Source organism: Salarias fasciatus, chromosome 8 (genome assembly GCF_902148845.1).
Source record: "Salarias fasciatus chromosome 8, fSalaFa1.1, whole genome shotgun sequence".
In the NCBI taxonomy this organism is placed as follows: Eukaryota; Metazoa; Chordata; class Actinopteri; order Blenniiformes; family Blenniidae; genus Salarias; species Salarias fasciatus.
The window spans coordinates 14,792,399-14,819,820 of NC_043752.1; the positions used below are offsets into that span (position 1 = coordinate 14,792,399).

Genomic DNA, 27,422 nt, shown 5'->3' on the forward strand with positions numbered 1-27,422 from the left:
GGGAGGTAATTACTTTATTTTGTCAACCTGACATAATAGCAATTGCTCGGCGAGCTTCAAATTAAATGCTCTGCTGCCGTTACGCAATGTAAGATGAATTCCTGCGTCTCATTAAAAGCCGTTACCTTCATGCAGCGAGGAGCAACGCGATCGCACAATAAATTAATCCCAACAAGGCTTTTTGTGGTTGAGTTGAAAACTTTATTTTTTGGTCATTGTTTTTTTAAAATTTTTTTTGTCTTGTCCATTTTTTTTTTTATTATTAATTTTAATGTTCTACGGGGGGGGGGAGAGAGAGAAAAGGGGGGCAAAGGGGGCTGTTTTAAACTACTGGATCAAGTTTAAAAAAAAAAAAGTTAAAAATCTTCCTCACATCTTCAAATCCCTCCATTCGTGCCGTATTGCAAGAGAAGAATCCTGCGACAAGTCTGTGATTCCCGTTTGTGTCCAAAAAAAAAAAAAAAAAAAAAAAAAAAAAAAAACCCACAAGGCTAAAAACCACGTCGCTGGAAGAATTTGAATCTGCTGCTGTTCCGTCCGCCGCTCCGTCCAGCAAGGTGCCTTGTGTCTCTACAACGGAGGGGGGTGGAGCAGGAGAGAGAAGAACTGGACGACGGCAGCTGTTGGACGCCGCTGCCTTCCTCCGTCAGCTTTAATAAAAAGAAAAAAAGAAAAAAAAAGAAAAGGTCCTCCTGGTCTGGGGCCGACGCCGAGGTGTTGACTGATGGGAACATGGCAGCAGGAGAATAAGGTGCTGGGAGACGATTTGTCTTCTCTGCTGCGCGATCCTTAGTTTAATGAGTCGTGTTCATCCTGGGTAGAGGAGGGGGGGAAGGGGAAGGGGGCGGGGCTTGGGAAGGTCGGCGAGCGGCCTCAGTTTCCAGGCGGATGGAAGGAAGCAGGGTGCGTCTGTACCTGCATCGCTGTGGGGGGGAGAGAGGAAGAGAGCGTTTAAAGATGGCGCTCGAACCCGCAGACCTGCCGTCGCGCTCGGGCGGCTCCCCTCTCACCGTGCTGTCCTATGTAAAAGTGTTGGTGTGCTCCTTGCTGCGGCCCGTGCTGGGGGTGCTGGGGCACGGCGCCGGGGCCTTGCTGAGGCTGCAGCATCACCAGCTGGGGCTGGCCGTGGCTCCCCGAGTGGTGGGGGCCCGACATGGCTCCCTGGACGTGGGCCTGCGGACGGACGGACGGACAGCTGCGGTCACTGCCTCCCTGCACCGTTTACCGACACGCTTCGTACCGGGAGGCGGAGCCGTACCTGTGCGATCTGCCCCAGGGGGTAGGTGGGCGGGATGCCCTGGTGGCTGTGGATGCTGTAGCCCTGGATGGGGTAGGAGCCCTGCGGAGATGTGTGGCCCGGGGGCATGTTGGGTGGGGTGGGGGCCGACAAGGGACCTGAGTGGTACAAGGACTGAGGCTGGGGGCCCGACTGGGCGTTCTGCAAACAGACAGCAGCCCACTGAATCACCAAGTCTTAAAATCACCGCTTGCTTTGAAATAGAACCAGATTTAAAAATCGTATTTTTATTTATAACAGATCAGCCAAATGACTTTTCTTTACCTGTCCGGGGCTGGGGGCCGCGTGCTGTGGTGGGGGCTGGTTGCCTGTCGGGGTACTGGAAGGTTGAGGCTGATGAACCGCCCCCGAGTGGTGCGAGAACGACTGAGGAGCTGCGCAGGGAAGACACCAGCGTTTTCAGGGCTGATATTCTGCAACATCTTCTCTCCAATACCAAGCTGATCTTCATCTAAACTCACCATAGATGCCCTGCTGGGGCCCTTGAGGTCCGTCTCCCTGCGTTGGGAACTGGGGGCCTCCCGGAGGACCCAGGGCTTGCGGATGGGGACCTCCGCCTTGCCCGATCATCCTGGCTCCGCCCTGCAGCATCGAGTACATGGGCTGGAAAACGGAAGGAATCAGAATCAATAGTTTTAAATGAGTTCTAGCCCACAGTGAAAGAAGACGGGATGAGAAGGCGATCGTCGTACCTGTCCGGGGTACGGGGTCATGGCCTGAATGACCTGCTGCTGGCTGTACTGCTGCGGGTTGTACTGCAGGTAGGACTGAGGGTAGGGCGACGCCACCAGCGGCGCGCCGGCTGCTGAAGCTGCAGCCTGCAGGATGGGAGGAGCTGAAGTCCCGTGGTCGGAGCGCGGAGCCACGACTGAGCCTGGGGAGATGGGAGAAGACGAATGAATACAGGAAACCCGGAAAACACACATCATGATCAGCCTCTCAAAGCGATGTAATGAGCCGTGCAGGAAGAATGAGGACAGACTGCACTTTGCACTTCTCGACAACTGAGAACATTTGGTGAAAATTGTACAAAACGCAGGTGGAGGAATAAAGAAAACAAACTACATCTATTGAAAGAAAAAATGTCTTGATGAAATGAAGACTTAACCACTGATCTTGGTTGTTTCAAACACTGGAAAGAGAAGATCTGTTTACCTTTAGTCCTGGGGTACTTTCCTTGGCTGACTGTTGACATGGTGTACTGGTACATTGGAGGAGGCTGAAACAAAGGATCCACACAGAAACCTCCATCAGTGAGCAAAACTGTTGAAAAACATTTTCTTGATGGAACAATGGACTAAAGCTTCTTAAGCCGGAGTGTTTTCACATAAGGATTGTCTTTGTCCAAGAAGATGTATGAAAATATCTGCAGCTGTGGAAACAACTGGGAGTTTGTCTAATATATTCACGTCTATTAAATGAAAAATAACAGATGCTGCACTTAAGAGGAATTTTCTCATGCTGAATTGTAATTATTCAATATAAATGATCAGATCAGTTTTTTCTTAATATATCATGATTGATTATTTTTCAGACTAAGACGACAGTTGCTGTCACACAGTTCCACAGTGAAAGGATGGCCTCATGTCGTCTCTGTACCTGTACAGGGTGGATCTGTGAGACGTAGGAGAGGTAGGGGGTGTTGTAGAGCGGCCCCTGTCCGCCGGGGTGCTGCAGGACCACGGGGCTCGGGGGCGTCGGCCGGGGCGGGGTGGGGGCAGTGTTGGGCTTTGTCTGTAAATTTACGCAAAAACAAACCATCAGTAAATCAAAACCTGAACGAAATGATCTTGTGTGTTTAAGAGAGAGAGGTTTTCTCACCATGGTCATTTGAGGTTTGATGGGGTTGAACTCCTTAGCGTTGGGGTTTAAGGTCGATTTCTTGACTTGGCTAGAAAAAAAAAAAAAATCAATCGTTTATAGAATAGCAGTTATAGAGTTCACAAAAACATGCACGTTGTCCTCAAGACTCACTCGGCTACGCCGTCTGTGCGCTCAGACCCGTCGGACCGGGACTCGTCACTGCCGGGGGTCCTGGCCGGCTGCGGGACGGCCGGCGACTGCCTGTCTGAGAGGGGAGCGGCGGCGCCGGCTGCCGGCGCAGCGCCCGGCGCTGCCGCCGAGTCCTTGGCGGGGTCGTCGGCGGGGGCCGGCGACGGCTGCTGCTGGGGCTGGGAAGGACTGGGAGCTGCGGGCTGGGCTTTGGCCTCGGCGTCCGACTGCGAGGGCTTGGCGGCGGCGGTCTGGGGAACGTCGCTCACGGCGGGAGGCGTCGCTGCCGCAGGGGAGCTGGGAGAGCTGGAGCTGCCGCCACTCGGCTGGAGCTGAAGAGAGAAGTGAAGATCAATAAAGAACTGAATATATATCAAACAAACTACCGTTTCCATCAACAAATACTATTACACATTAACTGGGGTTTTTCAACTTTTGACTTTGTAGTAAATACGACTGCATCATGAAGCTTCAAGGGATCAACAGCAGCTGAGCCCGAGTGCAGAGTAGCTCTGGGATCGTTGAGCTGAATTTAAATTAAGAGTGATCAATAATTCACTCTTCTGGAACCAACAACAAAAAAAAAAGAAAAAAAAAAAAACCTTTGAGAAAGCTACACACACAGTACTCGGTAGCAAATAGTGTCAACTTGTATTCTAACCGATATGAATTTATAAGATGAATTGATAGGTTTTGGTACTTTGCATTTTAATTTTGGTCATGATTGGGTTCAATAGTAATTCATTCAAGGTTTATTACCGATACCATTAATTCATTGTGTACACGACACATATTTCAATTTAGAATAGATACGAGTGAGCTGAACAGTCTCATTTAACAAAACACTGATCACCAACTAATTCCAAGTATTGCTTTCAGGGAAAGAGGGGACAACAATCTCAAGCTCCACCTTTAAACCAAGAAAATTGAGACAAATTGTCCTACATAGTTGAAAAAGCTCAAAACAAAAGCTAAAAATAGCATCTGATTGTAAGCGTCTTAAACTAAAATTTGTAAAAAAAAATTCACTCCAGTTTTTCTTACAATAAAGAACCACATATGAAAAGTGGAAAAAAAAACATTCAGCTGCACATTTCTGAACCTTTTGAATCAATATCATGCGATAAACAGTCGGCGGGGCCTCATGAGTAAGGCGTGAGTGCAGCTTCGACGGGAAGCCTGACAGCAGTGGACAACCGAGGAGGCAGATTTCTCTCATCTCACACTTCACTGCTCCGCAGCTGAACTCTTACCCTGAATTCCTTGCCAAATTTCCGCAGCTCCTCAATCTGCGATCTCTGCTGAACCGAAGGAGCTGTAGGAGGAGAGCGAAGGCAACAGCTAATACAAATGTTCACACTGCCGCAAAGCCACAGACTCAAAGTCGCCATGAGCTGGCCGTGCATTAGCTTCATTTGAGTATCATTTCTGGCGTTTACTTGGTACCAACATCGAGTTCACGCACCTTTACTGCTCTTGTTTTCCTCTGTGTTGCAAGGGCTCTCGGCGGCGGAGCGCTCTTTAGCAGCTGCACCAAGGATTTCATTCACTGGAAAGTCAACACAAGTAATGAGTTGTAGCCTCGTGTATGTAAGGGTTTGGGTGTGATCTGCTGGAGGACAAAAAAAAAAAGCAGGCAGGATGAAGGACAGTACCATCTACAGGGAAGAGAGGGGCAGGTCCTGACGTCTTCTGGGCAGGCAGAGACACAGATGACGTGTCCAAGTAAGGTGTGTCCTGGGAAGAGCCTGATTTAGGGGAACGAGCTGCTGCAAAGACGGAAAGGAACAAACGCATTCAGCATTGAAGCAACATTCAGTGTTGCAGACACAAAATGGTGCATCACGACTCTACCTGTGGACTGATTGTGTGAGTTTGGACCGCGGCCCGTCCTGCTAGACTGTGGGGGTCTTTGGGCTTTGGGAGATGTTCTGGCAGAGACTTGAGGGCAAGAAAAAAAAAAAAAGCCTTAACATGGAAAACTGTAACAGCTGTAAAAACAACTTCTGGAACAGGGCTTACCTCCATTAACGGGCCTGCCGACATCAGACAGCGAGTGCGGAAGGGAGTGGGAATGAGGGACAGTGTGTCCGTGCGGTGCAGGGGGGCTGGCTGGGGATGGAGCGGTGGAAGCGGAGGATGTGGTGGATGCTGGTCCGCTGGGAGATGGGGGTGCATAGGGGCTGGCGGGGCCGGAGCCCGGGCCGGGGCTGGGGCTGCCCTGCGGGTGGTGAGGGGCGTAGGCGCCGCCCCGGGCCGACAGAGGGCTGCTTCTCTCCGACGGGGAGACTCCGGGCTGCGGCCCAGCAGCCGATGGCAGCGGGGGTCTGGGCGATGAGGAAGAGGAGGATGGAGGCGTGGAGCGGTAGCCCCCGCTCAGGCGGTTGTGTGGTGGAGGACCACCGGGGCCCCTCTCTGCTCGCTCTCGCTCGCGGTTCATCTCTCTCTGACGCTGAGGTAATGGAATGTATTTGCCCTCCCTGAGTGACAAAGAGCACATTGAAAGAGCCTCGTTATGAAAAAAAATTGACTTTTATGAGCCTTTAACATTGTTAGAGTGTGCTTGCCTCATAAAAACTTCATTCAAGTCGTTATTTTTCACTCATACACGTTTGAGTAACCTATATGAATATATCTTATAAATACTAAGACCGATGTCCCTATTACCTGACCCTGGAAACCCTTCCCTAGCCGCCGCCCTCACCTGTTGTTGGCTCCAGGACTGTCCCGGCCCCTCTCACGCTCTCTGTCGCGGGGACTCTCGCGGCCCCTCTCGCGGTCGTTGCTGTCCCGCACCACGGAGCTGTACTTGTCCTCCTCGCTTTTGCCCTCGTCGTTCTCCAGGCTGACCCGGTGACGGTACTGGGGGCTCGACTCGATTTCGTTGGCCAGGCGAGCAGCGCGCGCTTCCCTCTGTCTGAACACCTCAGAGTTGCCCCTCTCGAGAGGCACACTGGACAGTGGGGGGAGAGGAGAAGACACTTTTGAACTGTTCTCCCAAACTCAGCCTTCTGACATGTTCAATCATTTTATTTTGAATTTAGTTAAACCTCCTTGCAAAAAGTCTGAACCTTGAGAAGGGGATGAACCCACGTGTTCACTTACGTGTACATGGAGAGGCTTGCATCGTATGTAGATGTGACTCCATATTTCACTTCATTGTAACGAAACATCTCATTGGCGTCCCAGCCGTTGGACTGCAGCGGAAGACAAATGACAGAGGATAAACACATCGGAAACAGTTCAGACTTCACACTTCTGCTCTTTGAATATCAAGAGGAACCCACTGCATCATTTTCCAGGTCGTAACTCTCTCCATTGCTGTCTCCTCCTTCCCATCTCTGCAGGACTTTTTCTTTGTGTTCACCGTTGATGCGGGTGGAGCTGATGGCCGAGTCTGTGAAGGTGTCTGAAAAATCATAACAGAAGTCAGGAAAACTCACGGAACTTACATTTCAATATGACTTAAACTATCAAATTGTGCAAAATCATGTAAGCCTCATTTTCTTCTGAAGATGCTGTGGAAAATGAGAACATGTTGGACAGACAAATATCTTTACCCTTGAGACACCAAGAGCAATTTCAACAGTCACTTTAGGATGACTGTGAAAAGTTTAAATTAAAAACTTAGAAATAACTTCAAAGCACGTTTTACTTCAACACATATCAATGTGCACTTCCGGTGTGCGTCTCCAAAATAAAAACATTATAAGTCAGTAAGAAAAGTCTGCAGCATCCCGATTTGATTGACTTTGTACCTCTAGTGGCAAAGTTGAGGTCAACATCCCTGCAGATCATTGTAACCAAGTCTGAGGGGCTGAAGATCATGGTGTCTGTGATGTCCTCTCTCCGTGGAGGGACCGATGAGCTGTCCTCCCCACTGCATTTGTGTACAGCATCCACAGCCAGCTCGCACTAAGAGTCCAGACGGAGAAAATCGGCTGAAAATTTAAGTCTGTGCCAGCTTTCAAGACATCTATTAGACAACTCAGGTCAAAGTAATGTTCATCTCTGATGAGAAATTTACTTTCACACTGACAGAATTATTTGTAGTGCTTCGATGACGTGGCAGTTGCACATGGAGGCATCACAGCTCCACATGAGCGTCTTACCCGAGAGCTGAGAGTCTTGAAAATGCCTTCAAAGACACTGCCGTTCTTCACTCGTATGTCACAAGTGGACCCCTGAAAGACAGAGTTTTCTTCAATGGAAAAACATTCATCTCCACTGAAAAGCAAACTGTTACTGCAAGGTCACACACAGGCACAAAGCTGGAATTACATTTAATAGTCGCACAAATTCTTTCTCCTCTATGTTGAGAATGCTTCACATCAGCCATAGCTATGGAATGGGATGTACAGACTAAACAGTACTGCACTTTATGAAACTCAGTCAACATCGGGAGGAAAAAAGTAGCAGTAGCTTCTTTTTCTTTTAAATTCAATAACGAGAAGGTCAAAGGGGATGATGGCTGCTATTTTTCTGAACTTATCATGGTTAGGGAGTACAACTCAAAAGACTCACCACAACAGCTGTGAGGAAATGAAGCATTCTGGCATTGTTGTACACACCCTCAAACACCTAAACACAGAGAAAAAACACTATAAAGTCTTATCAAGAAAGGTTAAATGAGGGCATGGGTGGTGCAATGTTATGTAAAAGAACCTTGTGACTTTTTCAGAAACTGAATGTGAAACAGAATTAAATATTAACCCAAAGGTGATGAAAGTATAATTAAATACATTTCTGAAGGTTAATTTTACTTATATTACTAAAAAAATAAATAAAGTTTATTATGGAGTATTTACAATTCAGTCAAGAGATTGAGTAAAAAAAAAAAAATTAAAAAAAAATCCTGCGCCTCGGTGGTTTTCAGTCTTTTTTTACCGATACATTCATTTGCGAGGAGCATAACCAAATAGAGAAGAAAAAATATCTTGTGCTTTAAAACTAAATTTCATTTGCCTTTAGGAAAACGTGAACTGTCAGTATTACCGCATTTATTTGAGATAAAGACTGATGATCAACCTAAACGTATGCCACAATGACACAAGACACTTTGTTACATGTTTATCTGTGCAAGTTATGCACAACAGAGGAAACCAATGTCACCTCGATGAAGAAGAAAGACTGCATGATTCAACTACAAAAAGAAGTCAGACATGGCTGAATATGAACAGAAAACGCACCCTCCAACCATGGTTTAATTCGACAGAAACATTTCTGGTGGTTGACTCAAGGTCATCAAATTCCTTCAAAAGCCAACTTTCTATTTTAAGTACACTACAGAGACCATATTTTACTATTTGTATTAGTACAGATTAAAAAAACAGCTCAACACATGTCGACGATTGTATTTAAGACAATATCAAAATATTTTACCACAAATTCCACCATTTTAACAAATAGCAGCATTTTCTACTGCTGCACTCAATGTGCATTTTCTATTGTCCCATTTTAAGGTTGAGTTGAAGATCTGTGACAAGGTACTTACAGGGGACGAAGGGAATGGCTTCGCAGAAGTTCGATTCCTGTGAACAACAAGAAATAATTTTCAAAGCCTGTTGGGTCTGTGTCACATTCCACATACATGAAATGATCTATGCTCACGTTTGAGAGGTTGACAGGCTCACTTCAGTGGCCTGACAAGGCCCTATATCATCCTCACTGTATCTCATATGTAAAATAGCTGTACAGGTATTCTCCTGGGTAAGATCATTTGTCTTAGATGAAAAAACGTGGCCTCGAGAAGGCGTCAAATGAGGTGAAGCACTGCGTGTTCAGCCTTATCAGCCATTCAACAATGCGTGCCAGCTTTATTGTTACCCTTGAAATGGCTAACAAATGCGAAAAACGACATAATCACGAGATGACAACGGCAAAGCTTGGATCGCGCTCCCCATTTCCGAACGTGAAGCAATAATTCGCACCGACATGGACAACAAAAAGACATCTAAATCGTCAAGACAGCCCACGTGATGGTGTTGTTGCCAATTACAAAACAAAGACGAAGCCGACGAGACTTGAGTAAACACACTCGCTCGTCTCGGATTGTGGGACACACGCGTCCATGTGGGTGCGATTAAACAAACACAGGTCGTCTGCAGCGTTTTCCTTTAATATCGATTCACGGCAAGAACGACATTTTGTGGATGTGATCATTTTTTTCGGTAAACGTCCACTCTCCAGCTCTCGCAGGCCAGATAAACTTCGCATTGCCTCCATGCTGATTTGTTACCCCACAGCGCTCATCAACCTCGGCTCACCTAACGCGTTCCGCTCGAACCCCTTTCTCGAAACCTGATTGGTCCGCGGCAGCTGCCGCTCTAAAATGGAGCCATCTCATTGGCCCACTGAACGTTCCATTTACCCAGTTCCGCCCTCGGAGCGCACACAGCGCTTTAACCGGTAGGCCTCTGAGTCACAGGACAATCCCCGGACTGTCCCGGCCGAACACCCCCGGCACGCTTACCTCCCAGTCGTTGTCCTGTTGCCGCTGTTGATGCCGCTGACTGGTGAAGACATACCGGCGGGGCCCGATGTTCCGTTGGACGCCTTTCTCCCGCCCGAGCCGGGTTGCTGTTGTTTCAGCATTGCGAAGCACAAGGCTTAGAAAGTACCAAGTGTAAACTAACTTATAAACACTGATATCTCCCTTTGTCAAGTTGCTTTGAAAGCCAACTATGATTAGCAAGATCCCCCGTCCTGAGGAGTGCAGAGCCGGTGTAACCTCAATAAGACCGGCTGCTAGAGCTAATCTTGCTAAGTGAATACCAGGCGCCTGTGGCCTACAATGCAAAAGGCAAACACACCTCGATAATTAAATTAAATGTAACACATAATTTAACAGATTTCCCCAGACTATCTACTCAATAACCACATTGGTTATGCCAAAGCAAGCGACAAGACAAATTACACCAGTTTCCGTGTAATTGTTTGAGCAGTGGCTGGCTAAGTTAGCATTAGCTTTGATCCTCAAGCTCACTTCGGTCGCTTTCCCTCCGGGATTTATTTTCTTCCCTCGGTCGCGTCGCCTGCACTCCGGCACCGCTGACCCTTCCGTTAAAAATAAGGACCTGGCGTCGCTGTCAGATGTCTTAAGAAGTCGAAATCGTTCAGGTTTCTTGACGAAAACCTGCAGCGGTCGGTCAACACCACCTCTCGGTAGCCTCACTTGACTGAATCCGCGCGCGGCTGACTGAAAACCGGCCTGAAGGGGGAGGGGGCGTTTACGTGCGCGGGCACGTTTTGACCTACTACTGAGCGCGCGTACGTGGACCACTGATTCAATCAATGCCAGATCAATGCTGCTGTTTCCTCTTTCTCTCTCTGTAAACGAGAACGACCGGCTTCGGCTGCACACGTGGCATTTAACCACACAAGAATCCTGTTTGTTTACAAAGTTCCACCTTCATCGTTTGAAATTGCAGCGCGTGCCAGCCGGCGCGACTTTGTCCCGAGTCACTGAAAAGTTGTAGCCCTGTGAAAACGCGAATCAATTTCTTAAAATTTTATATAATCAGAACAAGCATTTGAGCCAGTCACTCCTTTCTAGTAAAAAATAATTGTCCTCGAGCAGTCTTTAACAATTTATATAACAAATACATTAGAGTCATTATAAGTCAAAATACTGTGCATCTAAAATACTTAATAAAGCCTGAGATCCAATTTGCAGCATCCTTCAAAAAAATAAAAACGTTTCCTTTACATTTAACACAGTACAAGAACTAAAATCTCATTTAAGACTGTAACAATGTCATCTAGTAACGTTGAATCCGGTGTACCAACATTTTGTATGCAGTTGAACCAACATCCCTTCTAAGAAACCTTCCTTCTAAGAAATTAAACTAACCTTCTAAGAAATTTTCTTTGACCTGGAGCATATACTTGCAAAACAGCATTTTTAAAAGGTTTTTTTTCTTTCTTCAAGACAGATACACCAGTTATGAACACAGAGTGTTTACATGTGTAAACAAACACACTTAATATTGTGAAGATTTTACAGGAGAGAGTTTGGAAGAATTTGGGCGCTTGGATCCTCTGCAGATCATTTCTATGTATCTACCTTCCAACTTTAAGTGTTCCCAGAGTCAAAGCAAATAAGGCAAGGCAGCTTTTAGTTACTATGTTCCTCACCTGTGAAACAAACTTCCAGCCAACACAATCACTTCTTTAAAATCAGACCTTCAGGGTTTATTAAACAGTGTATTTTACTTATTTTATTACCTCAATAAAGTTTTTACTTAATATATTCTTCTATGCCTTTCTTAATTGTCTTGTTTTTATTTATTTCTTTGTACAGCACTGTGCCCAGTGTCCGAATTGTGTCATGTAAATAAATGTGCCTTTCTTTTCATCTGAATTAGGGTCACTGGAGCACAGGGAAGTTACTCACTTAATAACTTGGAAAAAGTGCTAAACTGGAAGGAATCATTGGAATGGCACTGTGGGTTGTGAGGGGGGCAAAAGTTCAGCCAACTATATCACTTCTCGTTAAAAAGTGACCGCAGTAAAACCGGGGAGTCCGGAGGATTTAGTCGTTGCGCCTTTACTCCAGGTATTCCGGCCCCGGTACGCACGCAGCATGGCAGCTTCCGTGAAGATCGTCCGTGTGACATAACTTCAGCTTTGGATTGTTCTCTAACATCTCTTACCTTTATTCTAGCCTCAGTTTCCACTGGATCTGCACGTAAGTAGGAATAATATAAACTGGTATTACATTAATAATGAAATTATTGTCTTTTATTCTTGCATATAACCACGAGAAACCTTCTTCGTCGTCCTTATGATGTCTTAGTTTTTCTAAACATAAAACTGTTTCATCTTAAACGAATGAGCAACATATAAAATTAAAGAAGCAATGTAAATCTCATGAAGTAATTCACTTCACAAACAACTGTGGCGTCTCTCATCCCGAATCTCTCTTCGACGACAGTGAATTTCAACATTCCCCTAATTAAAATTACAACGAAATTACTTAAAATACTAAATTCCTCCAAATAGTTCTAATAATAACCAGCCCCTGCACACGTCTGTATCTCCTATAATATATTACATTGTATTTCTAAAACCAATAGAATCCAAATAATTTACTTATTATGTGGAAATCAAAATATATCTGAAACATTTTAGGCCAGTAACTTCGTTATATGTCAGCAATAAAAGTGTTACTCTGTCAAAAACAAACAGAGAAAGTTGCTGTTTTGTTGTTGTTTTATTTTATTTTTTTTGTTTTTTTTTTTTACAAACTGAGCAGGAGACCTTTAACTTCATCTGTGAAAAATATGAACTCTAGAAATCTCCCATACTTTGAAACGTCATTGACAACATGAAAATAATACTTCATATTTATCACAAACTATGGCATACAATTACACATGCTCACATGACTAGTAGTATATTTAGTAGTTATATTTACAACTGTAACTCACAGTAGAGCAATCTGAATTAATATTTAAACCTTTTTATCATTTTTATAGCCAATAAGTTTATTTTGATGGTTCATCTCTCTCCTCTCCTGAATCTTCCTCTTACAGGTGTGCGTTTCTCATGTTGACCAGGAGGCTCCGCCGCCTGCAGAGCTTCCTCTCGCCGGTATCCAGACGTGCGAGTCGCCTCGCCAGGACGCAGTATGACGTCATCGTGGTGGGTGGGGGTCACGCGGGCACCGAGGCGGCGGCGGCCGCCGCCAGAGTGGGAGCTGAAACACTCCTGATCACACAGAAAACACAGACAATTGGTTAGAGAAGCGGCTCCATCCAGAGAAACCGAAAGCTGCTGTAGTTGTATTTATTTTGTGTGTAATTCCTGCGATTCTCTTGAAATGTCCCCAGGCGCTCTGTCCTGTAACCCGTCCATGGGAGGAGTGGGGAAAGGTCACCTGGTCCGAGAGGTCGACGCTCTGGACGGCCTGTGCGGCCGGGCGGCCGACTGGGCCGGGATTCACTTCTCCGTTCTGAATCGGAGGAAGGGGCCGGCGGTGTGGGGGCCGAGGGCCCAGCTGGACCGCCAGCGCTACCGGGAATTCATCCAGGTATCACACACACACACACACACACACACACTGAGTTTAGAGTGAAACAGTCTTCTCTAATGACTTTTATCTGTGTGTGTTTGCTCAGTCCGAGCTGCTCTCCACTCCCAGACTGACGGTGGTGGAGGGGTCGGTGGAGGAGCTGCTGGTGGAGGAACCGGACCCAGAGAGGCCCGGGCGCCACAGAGTCACCGGGATACGTTTGGGTGAGCAGAGACAGAGAAGCATCTGTTGAACTAAACATTACATTTGTTTAGTTTTATGCCCGTGTTGCTTTTTCTTGTCTCCCAACATCAGCAAACAGCGACCGCCAGATCTCCGCCGGCGCCGTCGTTCTCACCACCGGCACCTTCCTGTCCGGCTCGCTGTTTGTGGGGCAGACCTCGTCTCCCGGGGGTCGGATCGGAGACGCTCCGTCCAGCGCCGGGCTGTCCCACACTCTGAGGGACAGGCTGGGGCTGAGGACGGGCCGGCTGAGGACCGGCACCCCTCCGAGGATCGTGAAGGAGTCCGTAGATCTTTCTTTGGCCCAGCTGCACCCTGGGGACAGCCGCCCGAGTCCGTTCAGCTTCCTCAACACACACACACGCTGCAAGGTGAACTTCAGTTGATCTGTGACTCTTTTGAAGCACTAAGAATCAGTTTCCAGTGGTTAATTTGCTTTTCTTTTCAAACTAAACAGCCAGAGGAGCAGCTGCCTTGTTACCTGACTTTAACCACTCCCGGCGTGGAGAGAGTGGTGAGAGAAAGCCTCCATCTCAACTGTCACATACAGCAAGACACCAAAGGTCCCAGGTGAAAACACACACCCGTCTTTACACACACAACACACACAAGCAGTGACTCCAGCCTCTTGTCTCTGGCAGGTACTGCCCCTCCATTGAGTCTCGAGTGCTTCGCTTTCCGGGGCGGCAGCACCAGGTGTGGCTGGAGCCCGAGGGCGTGACCTCCGACCTCCTGTACCCGCAGGGCCTGTCCATGACCATGCCGCCGGAGATCCAGCTCCGCCTCATCAGGGAGATCCCGCCCCTGCGCAGAGCCGAGATCCGCACGCCAGGTCCGCCGATCCACCGCCGAACGAGAGATTTGAATGCTGCAGTGTTTTTTATGGTGACAGATCCACATGTTCGACCGTGTGTTCAGGTTACGGCGTCCAGTACGACTTCGTTTGCCCCACCCAGCTGAGCCCGGCGCTGCAGGTGAAGAGCACTCAGGGTCTGTTTCTGGCCGGTCAGATCAATGGGACGACCGGGTACGAAGAGGCTGCTGCACAGGTAGCTGCTCCTCACACAGCCGTCATTGATCATGTATTGATTGTATGTGCTTTGTATTAAAAAAAACCCCAGTACTTTTCATAATTTATTGGTCATGGCGATGGTTGTAAAAATAGAGACTCGTGTTCGTCAGGGCCTGTGGGCGGGGATCAACGCCGGCCGCTCGGCGCTCTCCATGCCCGTGGCGGCGCTGTCCCGAACGGAGAGCTACATCGGGGTCCTCATCGACGACCTGGTGAGCCGGGGCGTCACCGAGCCGTACCGCATGTTCACCAGCCGGGCCGAGTTCCGGACTTCGCTCCGCCCCGACAACGCTGACCTCCGCCTCACGCTGAAAGGTCGGTGGAGCTTCTTCAAACACAGATCCCATTTAAACTTCTTCTTTATAAATTCATTAAATGATTTCTCTCTTCTCAGGGTTTGAGGAAGTAGGATGTGTGTCTTCCCTGCGTTACAAAGAGGCAATCAGAGTGCGGGACGCCATCCAGGAGGCCATCGCCGCCCTGCAGTCCGTCTCCCTGTCCAGCGCCAACTGGAAGAAAAAGCTCCCTGCATGTAACATCAGTGACGGCAGGAGCGGCTGCCTGACGTGAGTTAGAGCGGCGTGACGCCTCTGGAAGCCTGAACCTGGGTCACTTCTCAGTGATGATGTTAAAAGAAATGATCTTTTCAGAGCCATGGATGTCCTGCTGTACAGTGACATCTCCTTTGACATGTTGGCGTCCGTGTTCCCGGAGTGCTTTTCGTCATACAGCGAGTTCTCGCAAAGACTCAAGATTGAGGGTAAAAACTGATCTTGAATCTTGCCTTTGTGAGACGTAAGAAACATCGGTCTTAAAATCAACAGAGGAATCTGCTCTCTCCCAGGGCATTAAATCTGTATTTGTTCATTCTCGCTACATGAAAACCTTGTGCCGTGCAGCTGTTTACAGGCCACACTGTGACAAGCAGAGGAAAGAGATCGAGAGGATTCAGCGGGAGGAGAGCATGGCTCTGCCGGACGACATCGACTACTGGTCCCTGCCGGCGTCGCTGTCTCAGGAAGCCAGAGAGATTCTGGACAGAGTTCGACCGAGCACAGTGAGTCGGATGAGGCTCAGCTCAGAATTGCAACATAAAAAAAATGTGACGGAGCTGTCTGACTTGTGTTTCGTTCTCCAGCTGGGGGCTGCAACTCGTCTGGAAGGTATAACTCCCGCAGCGGTAGTTAACCTCTTCAACTACGTGAACTTCAAAGAGAAAAATGATGCAAGAACTCAAAAACCAAACGAAAAGCTGGAGCGAGAAGAGGATCTGTTTGCAAGAAATGCACCTTTACCACACTGATTTAAAAACACTTCTGTAAGAACACAACTGTTACCAACCTAAAAAAGTTTTATTTATACATAATAAAAGCATAAATAAACCATAAAAAATTGTGACGTTCGCTTCCTGCTATGTGAAAGAGTTATAATCCTGCCAGCAACACGACTGTGAGCAGCGGTAAACTCCACTTGGCGTTGTGAGCGTCACTGCAGCCGAGAGCGGGGCCGTCCAGCTCCGTGAGGCCTCTGGTGAAGAAACCGAAAGGGAACTTCCAGTGAGGCTGAGGCCGGCCCCTGGGGGGTTCTGGGTAAACCGTGGTGTCCGCAAACGTAACTGTGGTGGTCAGAGTGAGGGGCTGCGATAACGCACACTGAGGAAGACAGATAGGAAGAGATTATTTCAGTGAAAATAAAGAACATGGAAATAAAAGATCCAGTATGAAGGGACGTGTACCTTCACTTTTTCACATTGGAAATGATATCTGGCGCCCAGGATGTAGTTCTGGGGAAGCTCAATGAGGCCCTGACGGGCCCACAGGATGTGAACGGAGAGTGAGAGGGGGACGGTGCAGCCTGTTTCACATGTTTCCTGGAAAAGGTGATCAAAGCGATCAGCTTTGTTTCATAAAGCGTCTTAAAGTCCTGCTGCTTCAGCAACACACTCAGTTACTGTGCCAAATGTTACAGGTCCTCAATTCACCTGCACTTCTGGGTCGACTGGACACTCCTGGGTGAGGACTCTGGTCCAGTCCGGTTGAGGGCCGGAATTCATGGCGATCACATCGGGGACAGCGAGTCCCTGCAAGACCCCGTAAATCTCTGAAAGCAGCTGCGAGCAGTCACTGGCCGGGGAGCTGGACAGCACAGGCAGAGAGAAAGATGAACAAGACGGGTTCTGATGATTCCACATTACCGTACAGTGTAATGCCACCTGAATGTGCAGCCGGTGATGACGTTGTGTGTAAAGAGGATAGGCTCTCGTCTGCTGGGGTCTGAGGAACACTGCCCGCCTGGCGACACCCCCTGAGACGTCAGCTGATTCACTGTCAAGGACTGGTGATGACTGAAAGCTTGCTGTGTCATTTAGAATAAACTATGCTGAATAGAAATGTTTGAGGATACAGGTTTTACTTCTTCACCAAAACGTCCAATGACAGGAGATCCTGATAGAAGTCTGACAGCAGGGATCAGTCCTGGAGTGGGACGGGGCGTGGCCAGCTGCAACACACAACATGCATTTATATTAGTGCATGAATCCACAGCTGAATAATTAGCCCGAGAGGTTTGCTTTAACAGTTTATCACCTGGAACTGTGTGGAGTGTGTCTGCAACAGCAACTGATTCAAATCCACATCTGCCAGGACGACACTGACTGCTGCATGGACGAGTTCACCCCTGCCTGTGTAACCGATTACAAACTCCACCTGCAGGAAATTCAGGGAGAAAAAACACTTAGAAGAGGTTTCATTATACAGTTAAATACTACAGTTTAAATGGCATGAGCGTGGTGGTTCACCTCTGCCACTGCATTAACACAGGAGTTGTTTTGAAGGCTTGGTGCAGGCCAGTCAGCCAGCGGAGTCACAGGGACCTGAAACCAGAATGATTACTTTCAAAGGATTTATGCAGAAATGAGAGCCTTGTCCAGCAACGGAACTCCCTGATTTTATACAGTTTATGCTGTGACCGAATGAGAAACTCTTTAATATGCAAGAGAAAACTTAACTTGCTAGTGTTACTCTATTTGTAGGAGCACTGTTGAACAGAGCGAGTGCAGCGGTGTGTGACTGGGGTCAGTGCTGCATTGGTTAATAGCAACTTACAAGAAAATCTGACACCGGGTCCCTCTCACCTCTTGGAATCTGCAATAAAGAGTCCATATTAGACCATTTGCTGTCGCATTCTCACATGTCAAAGTATTGAATTTACATGGACGTCCAAACCTTAACGAGACTTATATCAGAGGAGTAGGAGCGGGCGTTGAGGGTCGGATCTGTGGTGCACGACTCCGAGGTCACCATGCGGGTGCAGGACAGAGACTCAGACCTCAGGAACTCTACCAACAGAGAAACAGAGAGGCCTCTTCAAATATACATTCAGCCATTTAAGGAGCAAGTTTTTCATATTACGTGAAATATATGCATTGTTTGATGTTTTCTCTGAAACTCATGATGAATTGAAGGGATTTAGGCAAAAGAGTTTCATTATGTAATAAAATAGATGTTTTTGTCGTGTTTGATGATGGGAGAAAAATTCTCATGAACTAAACCCAGATGGGAAGCACGCATTTGAATAGTTTGGGGAAACTTAAAAGGGACTCCGACAGTCCCTGAGTTCCATATTTACTCCTGTCAACAGTGGGAACTTACTTGCAGGGTTGCGGTTCACACAGAGCGAGGCAGCAGCCCGCGGTGACGGCTGGCGGAGGAGACCCCGCACAGAGGAGTTGGAGAAATACGTCTGCATCACATCATCAGCCTACAGAAATGGATTCACTTGTCATCATTTGATCACTAAAGAGCACACATCTTTTGGCGAAATGATTCTTTTTACCCTGTAAAAGTTGAAGCTGTGGTTGGTGCTTGTTGGCTCTGGTGGTGAGAAATGGTAGGAGCTTCCTAAAGATGGAAACTGAGCAACAGCTGGAACAGACTGGACAGCATCATCTGCTGGAAGGTGACAAAGTCGATATTCTTGTTTGAAGTACTTGTGGTTGTGAAATAATTTGAAACTAACTGTATTTCTTGATATTTACCTTCAGGCTGGACACAAAATAGGGAGTCAGTCACAGTGACTAGAGATGAGTCCACATTGGCCCTGAACATGAGCCATTTCTCAACACATACTCCTGATCTGCAAAAATAAGCGCAAGGTTCAAACACTTTTAAATGAGAAGAGTCTGGACAACAGATGTAAAAGCATGGGGAAAAATAAAAACTCACATGGCTTGTGGTGGGCAGCCAGTGAACACTGTGCTCAGGTTTGCAACAGCACAATCAACTGTGTCACAGCAGCAGCCGATGTCACAGAAATCAGGCGTTAAATCACAGGAACAGCCTGAAGAAGAGGAGAATACACAGGTGGTCTTTGGACTTTTAATACTGCAGATTAGATCGACAGCTAGATTTATTAATTAGACTCATATAACAACAATAAATCACCCTGTGGAGGAGTCACTGCAGGCGGGACGGTGGTCGCAGCCTCGGTCGGAGCCTCGGTGTCCACGGTGGTCTCCTCGGCGGGAGACAGCGTGCCGTTCACCGTGGAGTTCAGCAGGCCGGGATCCGGAGTGACCTCCTCCGTGGCGGTGACCCCCGTGGGGTCCACGGTTTGAGCCGTACCGCCCGGAGCCGGGGTGGCCGAGCCGAAAGCCTCATCGGTGGAGTTTATCCCGGAGTCAGTGGCTGCATGAGCGAGACCACCAGAGGAGACGATCAGTAGAAGAACCAGAGGACACCAGGGGCGGGAAATCATCTCTTCAACCAAAACATGACGGACATAAAGCTATCCAGACGGATAAAACATCTTAATTAATGGCTATTCTCTATAATATGATTAGTAAACACGTCCTGGCTACATGCTAAACACAAACTTCCGGGGAGCTTGTCGTTGCTAAGGAAGTCGTCATTGGAACTTCCGGTTGTGGGTTTTTTTTTACCGTAAAACACAAAAAAACTATTTTACTTTTTTATTGGACAAATATCTTCGTTCGACCTGCTTTCACAGAGGTACTGGTGTCCGCTTTAGCTTCAGAAAGTAAGGTAAACATTAACTTCGCAACGTCTTGAGTTTCTGAGGTTTTGAAGTGCGTTCCTGATAGTTTGCTTATTTCATTCATACGTACAGACATTCATTCATTCATTTTGTGATCATATTACTCTGCAGTTTGTTTTTTTTAAATTTATTTGCTCAAAATATGAAATAAACCCTGACTTTGCAGGAGAGGAGGCATGAAATGCTCCGCATCAATAAACATTAGAGTCATGGGAAAAAAAATCACAAAGAATCAGAGAACAAGGTAAAAAAAAAACTCATAAAGTACTTAATAAAAACAGTTCCCTAAAGCACACAACATATCAGCACAGAGCCAGTGATGATATCTGGACAGGAGATGATTAAACACTTGAACCTTATGAAGGGCCGAAAAGGTAAGAAATTTCTCTGATTTCCTCACAGACTGAGCCCACAAAATGTGATGGAAAACTGATGCTTCGTCAAATTAAAGCTCTTCACACTGTATGCAATTGTAAGCCTTTTATATATAGTTTGCAAGTTTGCACTTAATATTAAAAAAATCAAACCTTCTTTGTTAAGGAATACTAATAAAAAGCGTCTTTAAAAAAGCCACCATTTGTTTACAAGTATAGAAGGAAAAACGTAATAATAATCAAAATAAATATAAATACCAAAGTTATTAACTAGATGGTTCATCAGGTTTTGTTTAGTTACACAACGTTATCTTGAAAAACAGCGACTCAACAACCTAAAGAGTTAGGTTTGCACCATTCATAGAAGCCTCAGATAGAAAATGCATGTAATACAGTCATTAGCATAATAATAAAATAGTTATCCTCTTAAGTGTAACATCTTTTATGCTGAAGTATTTATTTTCTGTCATAGTAAATGAGGTGGCACCCACTTTTATCCCCTCACCAGTTTCATGGCATCACTCACAGCTCCTGTGATTTAATCATTGACAGTTGTTAAACTCTCCCACTTTGCTGACCCAACCCCAATTCAGCCCACAGAGCTTCAGCTATTGGCTCCACCTCTCTGTGTGTGCTTTATACTCCAACAGCTCCACAGTGGAGCCACAACCACATGTAACCTTCTCACGCAACTTTTAATTTGGCTTCTTTCTATTTTTTATTCCTTTCTTTGTGAAAGCGGTTCCATCTCACAATGTCGAAAACAAACTAACGCGTCTCACCATGGTCTAATCCCAGCTCACGTTCCTTATTATTGGGTGAACAGTCCGACACTTGGTGAATTCTGCTTCACAATGATAGAATTAGCGACATCGAAGGATGAACGCTTGGCTGCCATCAGCAAGTTATCTCTGTCGGTAACTTTACTGAAAACTCCTGCTTAAAACCCCACAAGTCAGATGGATGGCGAGGCCCCGCTTTCACGGCCTGTACTCATACTGAAAATCCAGATCGAGCTCTGTTCTGTCCTCCCTGAGCTCAGATTTGTCACACTTGAACGAGACCTGGCAGGTTTACAGTCTGCAGGATCCACAGTACGTTGGAGATAAGATAAAACCTGCACACACACCAATGAGTAGTCCACGATCCAACAGTGAATGCAGAAAGTAGGATTCGGGTATATTCAGTTTTGTTCTTGAATCTTTAATGAATCCATGCTGCTGTTTTATTGATGGGACTCGTTCGACTGTTGGTTCCTTTCCAGAAATACGCGGCTGCTCTGGTGGAGCTTCGCAGCCAGAAGCCAAGAGAAACGAACTGGAGATCTCCCAGATGTTAACATGTGGCCCTGCACAGAGTTATATAGGTCATTCCAAGAAGAATGCATCACTTATTCATCCTGGAGCTGAAGTGAACTGCACAAACATATGGGGAAACATTTGTTCATGTCATTACAAAACTCTCTGTGGTGTTGCACACAGAGGAAAACTTTGATTTGTTCTTCTGTTACAGGCATTTTCATGCAAGATAATACTGTTCCATTGATGAATTGTGTTTTCTAGCGTTTGTTTTGCATCACTGCTTTGGAGAACATTTGCTTGAATGAGAAGTTCATTATGATGTTTTTCATGAGGCACTAAATGTGCTCTTCCTGAGCAATGTTCACTTTTCATTATTTATAAGGTCTCTGGTGTTTCCGTTCTTGTAGTTTTATAGCTTTATTCAGTTTTTTATATTGTGCTGGGAGGTGTTGAAGCAAAGGCTTGTGAAAGAAAGGTGTGGCTTTCTGAGAGGAATGAAGGTTTTCTGGAAGAAAACTGAAACAGGATTAGTGAGACTGGCTGAGATTAGGTTAGTCTGGTTGCTTCCAGATGTTTCCTCTGCTGAAGGGAAATCAGGTTAATGTCAGAGATTATCGGAGTCAAAAATCAGCTGAGATCAAACCCACATCCACATCAGTCAGAGGAAGGTTGTGTTTGCCCATTCCAGCACCGGGCGAGAGTCAGGGTGCCCCACTGTCGCTCTCTCTTTGATATCCTGTGTGGTCCTGGATTCTGTTGGACTGTCAGGGAATCCGCTGGGAATCTGAAAAACTCAAAGATCCGAGCATTGTTTGGTTGGCCACATTTATGCAGAGCGGGGGGGAACACTGAGAAACCCTCTGGCTTAACTTTTTCCTGGAAGACGGGCAGTCACGATTTGCTTTCTTTGAAGCTGAATAGACCCGCTCCTTCCAAGAAGTCTCTTTGTGGAGACTTAGTGCAAATGTGGAGCCTTTCATCTGAATCACAGCTACAGGAAATGTTGAAAGAACACGGGACCAGTCTTTTTGTTTGTTTCATGTTGTTTTTTCATTGTCATTATAAGTCATTATGTCCACACTGCTTTAGCTATACACTCACAATGTGTGGCTTGGAACAGTTTTAAGAGTGAACTCCATGTCCTTTGTTAAGTATTTCAGGCCCCCGTTGAGCTCGGAGTATTTTGAGTGAAAATATTGTTCATAGCACTGACAGGATATCGAGTGTGGAAATCCTGGAATGTACGGTCTAAACAGTCACTTCTGGGTGGAAAAAAGAAAGAAAACCATACAGACATGTCTGACTCGCCGCTCGACTTGTGCATCATCAAGTATGAGAAATTCACCAGTCGATGGAAACTGGAATTGATCTGTCAAACAGCACAAAGCAAGGCAGCGTTCATTTAAAGGGGTCAAGGGTCCACAAGGGAATCTGAACTGCAGCTATTTCTCCTTCTCACGCACCAAAACGTGGTCAGACTTGTTTTTCATTTCAGGGTTGCAAAGAGAAAGTCACGCCTCAACCTGAATGTTTGTTTTTGTTTGGTGAAAGTGAGAAACAGGTGTGGTTGTCGTGAAACAAGCACAGGGTTAAATTTCCTGAGCTGTCATGTTTAATCCTCTTGGGCATTCTTTCGGCGCGAGTACGTTTCACTCCTCGGTGGGCTGCTAAAGATCATGAGACCCTCCCTGCTCCCGTCCTCAAATTCTGGGGAACACAGGAGAGTCCTGTGAGCATACGTGACTGTGAACGTTACATAAGGGCACTCCAGTGTGGCTCTGCTGGTGCATGTTCCAGTGATCGCAGGCAGATAAGGACCGGGACGAGCACTCAGACAGCCAGGCTGCAAAGACAGAGAGAGAGAGAGAGAGAGAGAGAGAGAGAAAGACTGAGCACTTAGACTTCAGCTGGGACTTTGGCACAGATTGTTTTTGAGAGATCTGGGATTCAGATTTTTTTTTTTTTTTTTTGGGAGAGAGGACTAACTGGACTAACAGCAGTCACACAATGGAAGGATGATTGCAGTGTGGGCTGAGCAATCAAGCAGGAAGTCAATTGCACACGGAGCACCATAAAGGAAAATCAACAGTTTGAGAGAGGCAGCTGAGAGAGGAGCTGCTGAAGGCGAGGGGAAAATTGGGAGTCGCTCCTAGACAGCGTCGGTCATGGCGAAGGAAGAAGAGCTCACCTACCATGAGGCCATCGAGCAAGCTGGCTCCTCCATGTTCCGCTTCCCCCTGGTCAGAGTCAGAGGGGTTCCTCTCATGAGCCTCATCGCCAAGGAGTGGGACTCCATCTGGGCTTTCAACCCTGACCCCTCTGACCTCCTCATCAGCACCTACCCCAAAGCAGGTAGACAGATGGGAACATACTCGCATTCTTTATTTGAAACTTTATTTACTGCTTTGTCGTTTACTCATAAATGCAAATGAACTAATATATTGACTTTGTGTGCAACTTCCATGCAACTCCTTGGTACTTTTAGTGACCTTCACATGTATTTAGTTACTTTTCAAATGCCAAATTTTGAGAAAAATCTGAATTATTATGAAAAAGTTGTTGTTAGTTTAGAAAACAGGAAAAAGTTTTGCAATGCTTCACATACTTTGTGATTACACTTATCTTTGTCACTTCCGTGGCTGGGTAAAGTACGAGTTGTCGCACATACTCCAAACATTCAACACACTTGATTGAATTTACAGAGCAGTTTTAAGAACGATGCATGATGGGGGGAAAGCGGTGAAAAACCGTGTGCTCACTCAGTCACACACACACTAAACCACCCACTCATATCCCTCCACAGACGACACACTCACACGCCCACTCGTGACGTAACCGTTCATTCATAACACCTGATTCTCACACACGCACACACACACATAACGGGTGAAAGAAAAAGTGTGATGTAGTTATATGGTCACGATGGGGTGTTTGTTTTTATATTTTGAAAACTTTTACTTGAATTTTTGAAAATTTAAAGGATATTTTCCCATTTTGAGTCTTGAACGTTACAACATGTGAATGTCATTGATCCATTTAGGAACTTTTTCCTAAATATAAACAGAAGAAAGTTCACTTTTTTTTTTATAGTTTTTCCAGTTCTGTCCCAACAGTCCAGTGTTTTAACGTTCTGACTCAAACTGGACCGTTTTGATAGAACTGCTAAAAAGATGTGATCATTTGATTCTGTGTTTTACACTCTGTTGGTTGAGATTCAGGAAACTGACGGATCTCTCCTTGTTGACACCAGGGACCACGTGGACTCAGGAAATAGTCGATCTGCTTCTTCACAATGGGGATGCTGAGGCATGCAAACGGGCCCCCACCCCCATCCGCAGCCCCTTCCTAGAGATTATCCCTCCGCCCCCCGTCCCTTCAGGTCTGTGCTGCTTCCGCTGATGGATCTGTGTGAGCGTTTTGCTTTGCTGAGCTGTTTTCCCTCCTCTGTCCAGAACATGGTGTCCTCCGTTTGCGTTGCTAATGAAAACATGTAGGATGAAATTTACTGACCGTCGCCTCACGTATCCAATTCTTGGAGGGATAGTCTCCTGAGAGCACATTTCTTCTGTTGTAACTGAGATCGATTAAGCATTAACCTGAACAGATTTCCTGCAGACAGCAGCAAAATACCACAGTTGCCTCAGTGACTCTGATATGTAAAGAATAAACTGTTGGAATCTAGATTAACGGTGTGGTACAGTACAGTGTAATATGAGCCTGACTACTGTTCAGCTACCACAGCAGGAATTAATGTGTTTCAGTTCTGACATATTATCTTCTGAATCCGCGCACCAGGCCTGGATCTTCTGAAGAAAACGGATCCACCGAGAATCATCAAGACACATCTTCCCATTGAGCTGGTGCCTCTTGGATTCTGGGAAAACAAATGCAAGGTGAGAATCATAACTGCAAAGTTTGAAAGCAGAAAAAAGTTGTTGTTTTTTTCCCACTTTTGGCTGTGTGCCAACTTCCTTCACCAACAACCTGATGTCTGTCACGCAAACTGGTTTTCATTCCCCGTCTGCCCGGTTCAGGTTATCTACGTGGCACGCAACGCCAAAGACAACCTGGTGAGCTACTACTACTTCGACCTGATGAACCAGACCCAGCCGGAACCCGGGCCCTTCGACGGCTACGTCCACAAGTTCATGCGAGGAGATTGTAAGTAGATTAAATTACATTCCTCTTTGTCCTCCGAACAGCCTCAAGTCACGAACGTATTGTTCGTTAAATCAGCTCCTTTCTAATGATTTTTGGTGCGAAACTTATGTGATCTATTTACATGTCATTTCCTTTCAACCTACTAATTCTACAGATAAGAATATCAATAAAGGCCAAGAAGGGAGAAAAGGTTCCACTTTATCTGACCAGCCAGCAGGAAAAGTACTTAGTCATTCAGCAGCTGCAAAGATGATCATGTTGTCAGTATTATTTCTGCAGCCGTGACCCGAAGTGAACCTCTCAGTCAGAAGAATGAAATACTGGAGACGAGGCTGCAGGAAGACAAACGTTCACTCCAGAGGATTTGATAAGCTGGCGATGAAGCCTTAATGACCGCGGACATGTAAACACTGCATCAACAATAGGAAGCAGTCGGGTGTAAATGCATCTGGATTTATGCTCTCTGAGCTCATTTGATTAGAGTTTCCTGAATGAATGAACTGTACTGTGCTGTGCTGTGTTGCTGCAGTGGCGTGGGGCTCCTGGTACGACCATGTGAAAGGCTACTGGGAGGCCAGAGAGAAGAGGAATATCCTCTACATCTTCTACGAGGACATGAAAGAGGTAAAATGGAAAAGGACCAATACTTCAATAAATAAGGATGTTTGAAAATCTTCTGTCTTTTGCAAAAGGAGATTTTTTTTTTTTTGAACAAAAGAAATCAACATTACAAATCAAACCTCCTTAATATTAGTTTTAAGTATTTTGATTTCAAGTTTTGAATAATGATTGTCACGTGTCACAATAATCACGTGTTTCCACCATGGTATTTCTCCTCCCAGAATCCCCGGCGTGAAGTGGTGCGCATCATGAAGTACCTGGACCTGTCGGTCTCAGAGGAGGTCATCGACCGAATTGTAGATCTCACGTCCTTTAAGAACATGAAGGAGAACCCCATGGCGAACTACTCCTGCATCCCCAAGCCTGTTTTTGATCACTCCATCTCTCCATTCATGAGAAAAGGTGAATATTAATATTAATGTTAATATATTAACATTTTAATCCTGAACCCAGAGGCTGAGGAGGGAAGGGAAATAAATACTATTATATGTATTTATTATAACAATGCAATCCACCTGTTTTTTGGAGACTCATCAGTGTAAGAATATGAACAAGACAAAACAATGACGCCCCCTGGAGGATCTATACTCCATCCTGCTGCCCACAGTTGATATAATTAGCAGAGCAGTCAAAACAACAATATTTAATTAATGCGTCTCAAGAATTCAGATTGTTCCCAGGTATAATAAAATCTGATTTCCTCTTCTTCATCATCTAAATTTGTGAGATGCTTTCTCACAATTGTCATAACTCAGGTACTTTACCGTAGACATTGAAGTCCACTGCTTGTATTCAGCTCTTCTCTGTGTATCTGACCCCGTTCGGTTTCTTTCTGCGCTTCACTTATTTCCAGGAGTGGTTGGCGACTGGAAAAACCACTTCTCCGACGAGCAGTCCAAGATGTTCGACGAAGATTACGAGCGGCAAATGAAAGGCACCAACATACCGTTCAGGACCCTCATCTGAAGGATTTTTACAGAATCACTCAGGCAAACCAAAGACTTGATGAAGTGACGCTATGCAGGAAGTGAACAGTGGAGACACTGTCCGAAAATTGGGCACGAACTTAAAACCAAAACAGAATCAATTAATCGTTTCACTTTTTATGTTTCTAATGATTTGTCCATGAGAGGAATCTATCCAAAGGTATAAAACATATGAATAAAAATGTGCTCCACAGTACAAGTACAGGAGTTTTTAATCATCACTTTATTGCAACTTATCACGTAAACAATATATAAGACCAAAAGTGTTGTGACTGAGCGGACAGGCCCATTGTAATGTCATGAGG

General features: G+C 46.0%; 4 protein-coding genes across 8 annotated transcripts; 2 read left to right on the forward strand and 2 right to left on the reverse strand.

Annotated features, from left to right (window-relative positions):
- Positions 1-793: 793 nt before the first annotated feature.
- atxn2l (ataxin 2-like) lies at positions 794-10,546 on the reverse strand. Of its 3 annotated transcripts, XM_030098431.1 has the most exons (24): positions 10,275-10,545; positions 9,762-9,868; positions 8,784-8,820; positions 7,814-7,870; positions 7,402-7,473; positions 7,048-7,204; positions 6,577-6,698; positions 6,395-6,486; positions 5,994-6,242; positions 5,312-5,769; positions 5,144-5,230; positions 4,945-5,058; positions 4,755-4,838; positions 4,543-4,604; positions 3,272-3,621; positions 3,119-3,188; positions 2,897-3,031; positions 2,453-2,516; positions 1,990-2,171; positions 1,759-1,900; positions 1,562-1,671; positions 1,259-1,438; positions 1,011-1,173; positions 794-923 (listed from the first exon to the last, which is right to left on the reverse strand). In XM_030098431.1, the coding sequence occupies exons 2-24, from the start codon at positions 9,812-9,814 to the stop codon at positions 874-876; spliced, it is 3,090 nt and encodes a 1,029-aa protein (XP_029954291.1). In that variant the 5' UTR covers positions 9,815-9,868; positions 10,275-10,545; the 3' UTR covers positions 794-873. The 3 variants fall into 3 exon arrangements, with proteins under 3 accessions (XP_029954291.1, XP_029954289.1, XP_029954290.1); XM_030098429.1 differs by having other exon boundaries at positions 9,762-10,546; XM_030098430.1 differs by having other exon boundaries at positions 4,945-5,055; positions 9,762-10,545.
- Positions 10,547-11,872: 1,326 nt separating this feature from the next.
- mto1 (mitochondrial tRNA translation optimization 1) lies at positions 11,873-16,000 on the forward strand. Of its 2 annotated transcripts, XM_030098721.1 has the most exons (13): positions 11,873-11,978; positions 12,826-13,028; positions 13,123-13,322; positions 13,411-13,528; positions 13,620-13,918; positions 14,005-14,117; positions 14,189-14,379; positions 14,466-14,596; positions 14,730-14,934; positions 15,014-15,185; positions 15,270-15,379; positions 15,519-15,676; positions 15,758-16,000. In XM_030098721.1, the coding sequence occupies exons 2-13, from the start codon at positions 12,839-12,841 to the stop codon at positions 15,920-15,922; spliced, it is 2,052 nt and encodes a 683-aa protein (XP_029954581.1). In that variant the 5' UTR covers positions 11,873-11,978; positions 12,826-12,838; the 3' UTR covers positions 15,923-16,000. The 2 variants fall into 2 exon arrangements, with proteins under 2 accessions (XP_029954581.1, XP_029954582.1); XM_030098722.1 differs by lacking the exon at positions 11,873-11,978 and having other exon boundaries at positions 12,826-12,934; positions 15,758-15,999.
- On the reverse strand, positions 15,961-19,490 carry LOC115393629 (tectonic-3). Of its 2 annotated transcripts, none has more exons than XM_030098724.1 (14): positions 19,062-19,490; positions 18,843-18,957; positions 18,656-18,753; positions 18,454-18,566; positions 18,270-18,378; positions 17,844-17,956; positions 17,724-17,762; positions 17,417-17,491; positions 17,205-17,324; positions 17,023-17,118; positions 16,832-16,935; positions 16,601-16,754; positions 16,355-16,489; positions 15,961-16,271 (listed from the first exon to the last, which is right to left on the reverse strand). In XM_030098724.1, the coding sequence occupies exons 1-14, from the start codon at positions 19,372-19,374 to the stop codon at positions 16,044-16,046; spliced, it is 1,812 nt and encodes a 603-aa protein (XP_029954584.1). In that variant the 5' UTR covers positions 19,375-19,490; the 3' UTR covers positions 15,961-16,043. The 2 variants fall into 2 exon arrangements, with proteins under 2 accessions (XP_029954584.1, XP_029954583.1); XM_030098723.1 differs by having other exon boundaries at positions 18,454-18,569.
- Positions 19,491-23,045: 3,555 nt separating this feature from the next.
- On the forward strand, positions 23,046-27,313 carry sult1st6 (sulfotransferase family 1, cytosolic sulfotransferase 6). The gene is made up of 7 exons (XM_030097367.1): positions 23,046-23,701; positions 24,600-24,728; positions 25,145-25,242; positions 25,384-25,510; positions 26,040-26,134; positions 26,353-26,533; positions 26,985-27,313. The coding sequence occupies exons 1-7, from the start codon at positions 23,515-23,517 to the stop codon at positions 27,095-27,097; spliced, it is 930 nt and encodes a 309-aa protein (XP_029953227.1). The 5' UTR covers positions 23,046-23,514; the 3' UTR covers positions 27,098-27,313.
- Positions 27,314-27,422: the final 109 nt, after the last annotated feature.

What these genes read in the sequence shown, in the direction of transcription:
- LOC115393629 (XM_030098723.1), bottom strand. Translation starts at nt 19,374, where the DNA reads ATGATTTCCCGCCCCTGGTGTCCTCTGGTTCTTCTACTGATCGTCTCC. An exon ending in CACACTCCACACAGTTCCAG is followed by an intron (nt 17,119 to 17,204) that starts GTGATAAACTGT and finishes TGTGTGTTGCAG; the next exon opens with CTGGCCACGCCCCGTCCCAC. An exon ending in ATCACCGGCTGCACATTCAG is followed by an intron (nt 16,755 to 16,831) that starts GTGGCATTACAC and finishes TGTGCTGTCCAG; the next exon opens with CTCCCCGGCCAGTGACTGCT.
- atxn2l (XM_030098429.1), bottom strand. Translation starts at nt 9,883, where the DNA reads ATGCTGAAACAACAGCAACCCGGCTCGGGCGGGAGAAAGGCGTCCAAC. An exon ending in AGTCCTGGAGCCAACAACAG is followed by an intron (nt 5,770 to 5,993) that starts GTGAGGGCGGCG and finishes TTTGTCACTCAG; the next exon opens with GGAGGGCAAATACATTCCAT. An exon ending in CACAGATCCACCCTGTACAG is followed by an intron (nt 2,517 to 2,896) that starts GTACAGAGACGA and finishes CCTTTGTTTCAG; the next exon opens with CCTCCTCCAATGTACCAGTA.
- mto1 (XM_030098721.1), top strand. Translation starts at nt 12,839, where the DNA reads ATGTTGACCAGGAGGCTCCGCCGCCTGCAGAGCTTCCTCTCGCCGGTA. An exon ending in AGCCGAGATCCGCACGCCAG is followed by an intron (nt 14,380 to 14,465) that starts GTCCGCCGATCC and finishes CCGTGTGTTCAG; the next exon opens with GTTACGGCGTCCAGTACGAC. An exon ending in GCAAAGACTCAAGATTGAGG is followed by an intron (nt 15,380 to 15,518) that starts GTAAAAACTGAT and finishes TGTGCCGTGCAG; the next exon opens with CTGTTTACAGGCCACACTGT.
- sult1st6 (XM_030097367.1), top strand. Translation starts at nt 23,515, where the DNA reads ATGGCGAAGGAAGAAGAGCTCACCTACCATGAGGCCATCGAGCAAGCT. An exon ending in CAAGTTCATGCGAGGAGATT is followed by an intron (nt 25,511 to 26,039) that starts GTAAGTAGATTA and finishes GTGTTGCTGCAG; the next exon opens with TGGCGTGGGGCTCCTGGTAC. An exon ending in CTCTCCATTCATGAGAAAAG is followed by an intron (nt 26,534 to 26,984) that starts GTGAATATTAAT and finishes ACTTATTTCCAG; the next exon opens with GAGTGGTTGGCGACTGGAAA.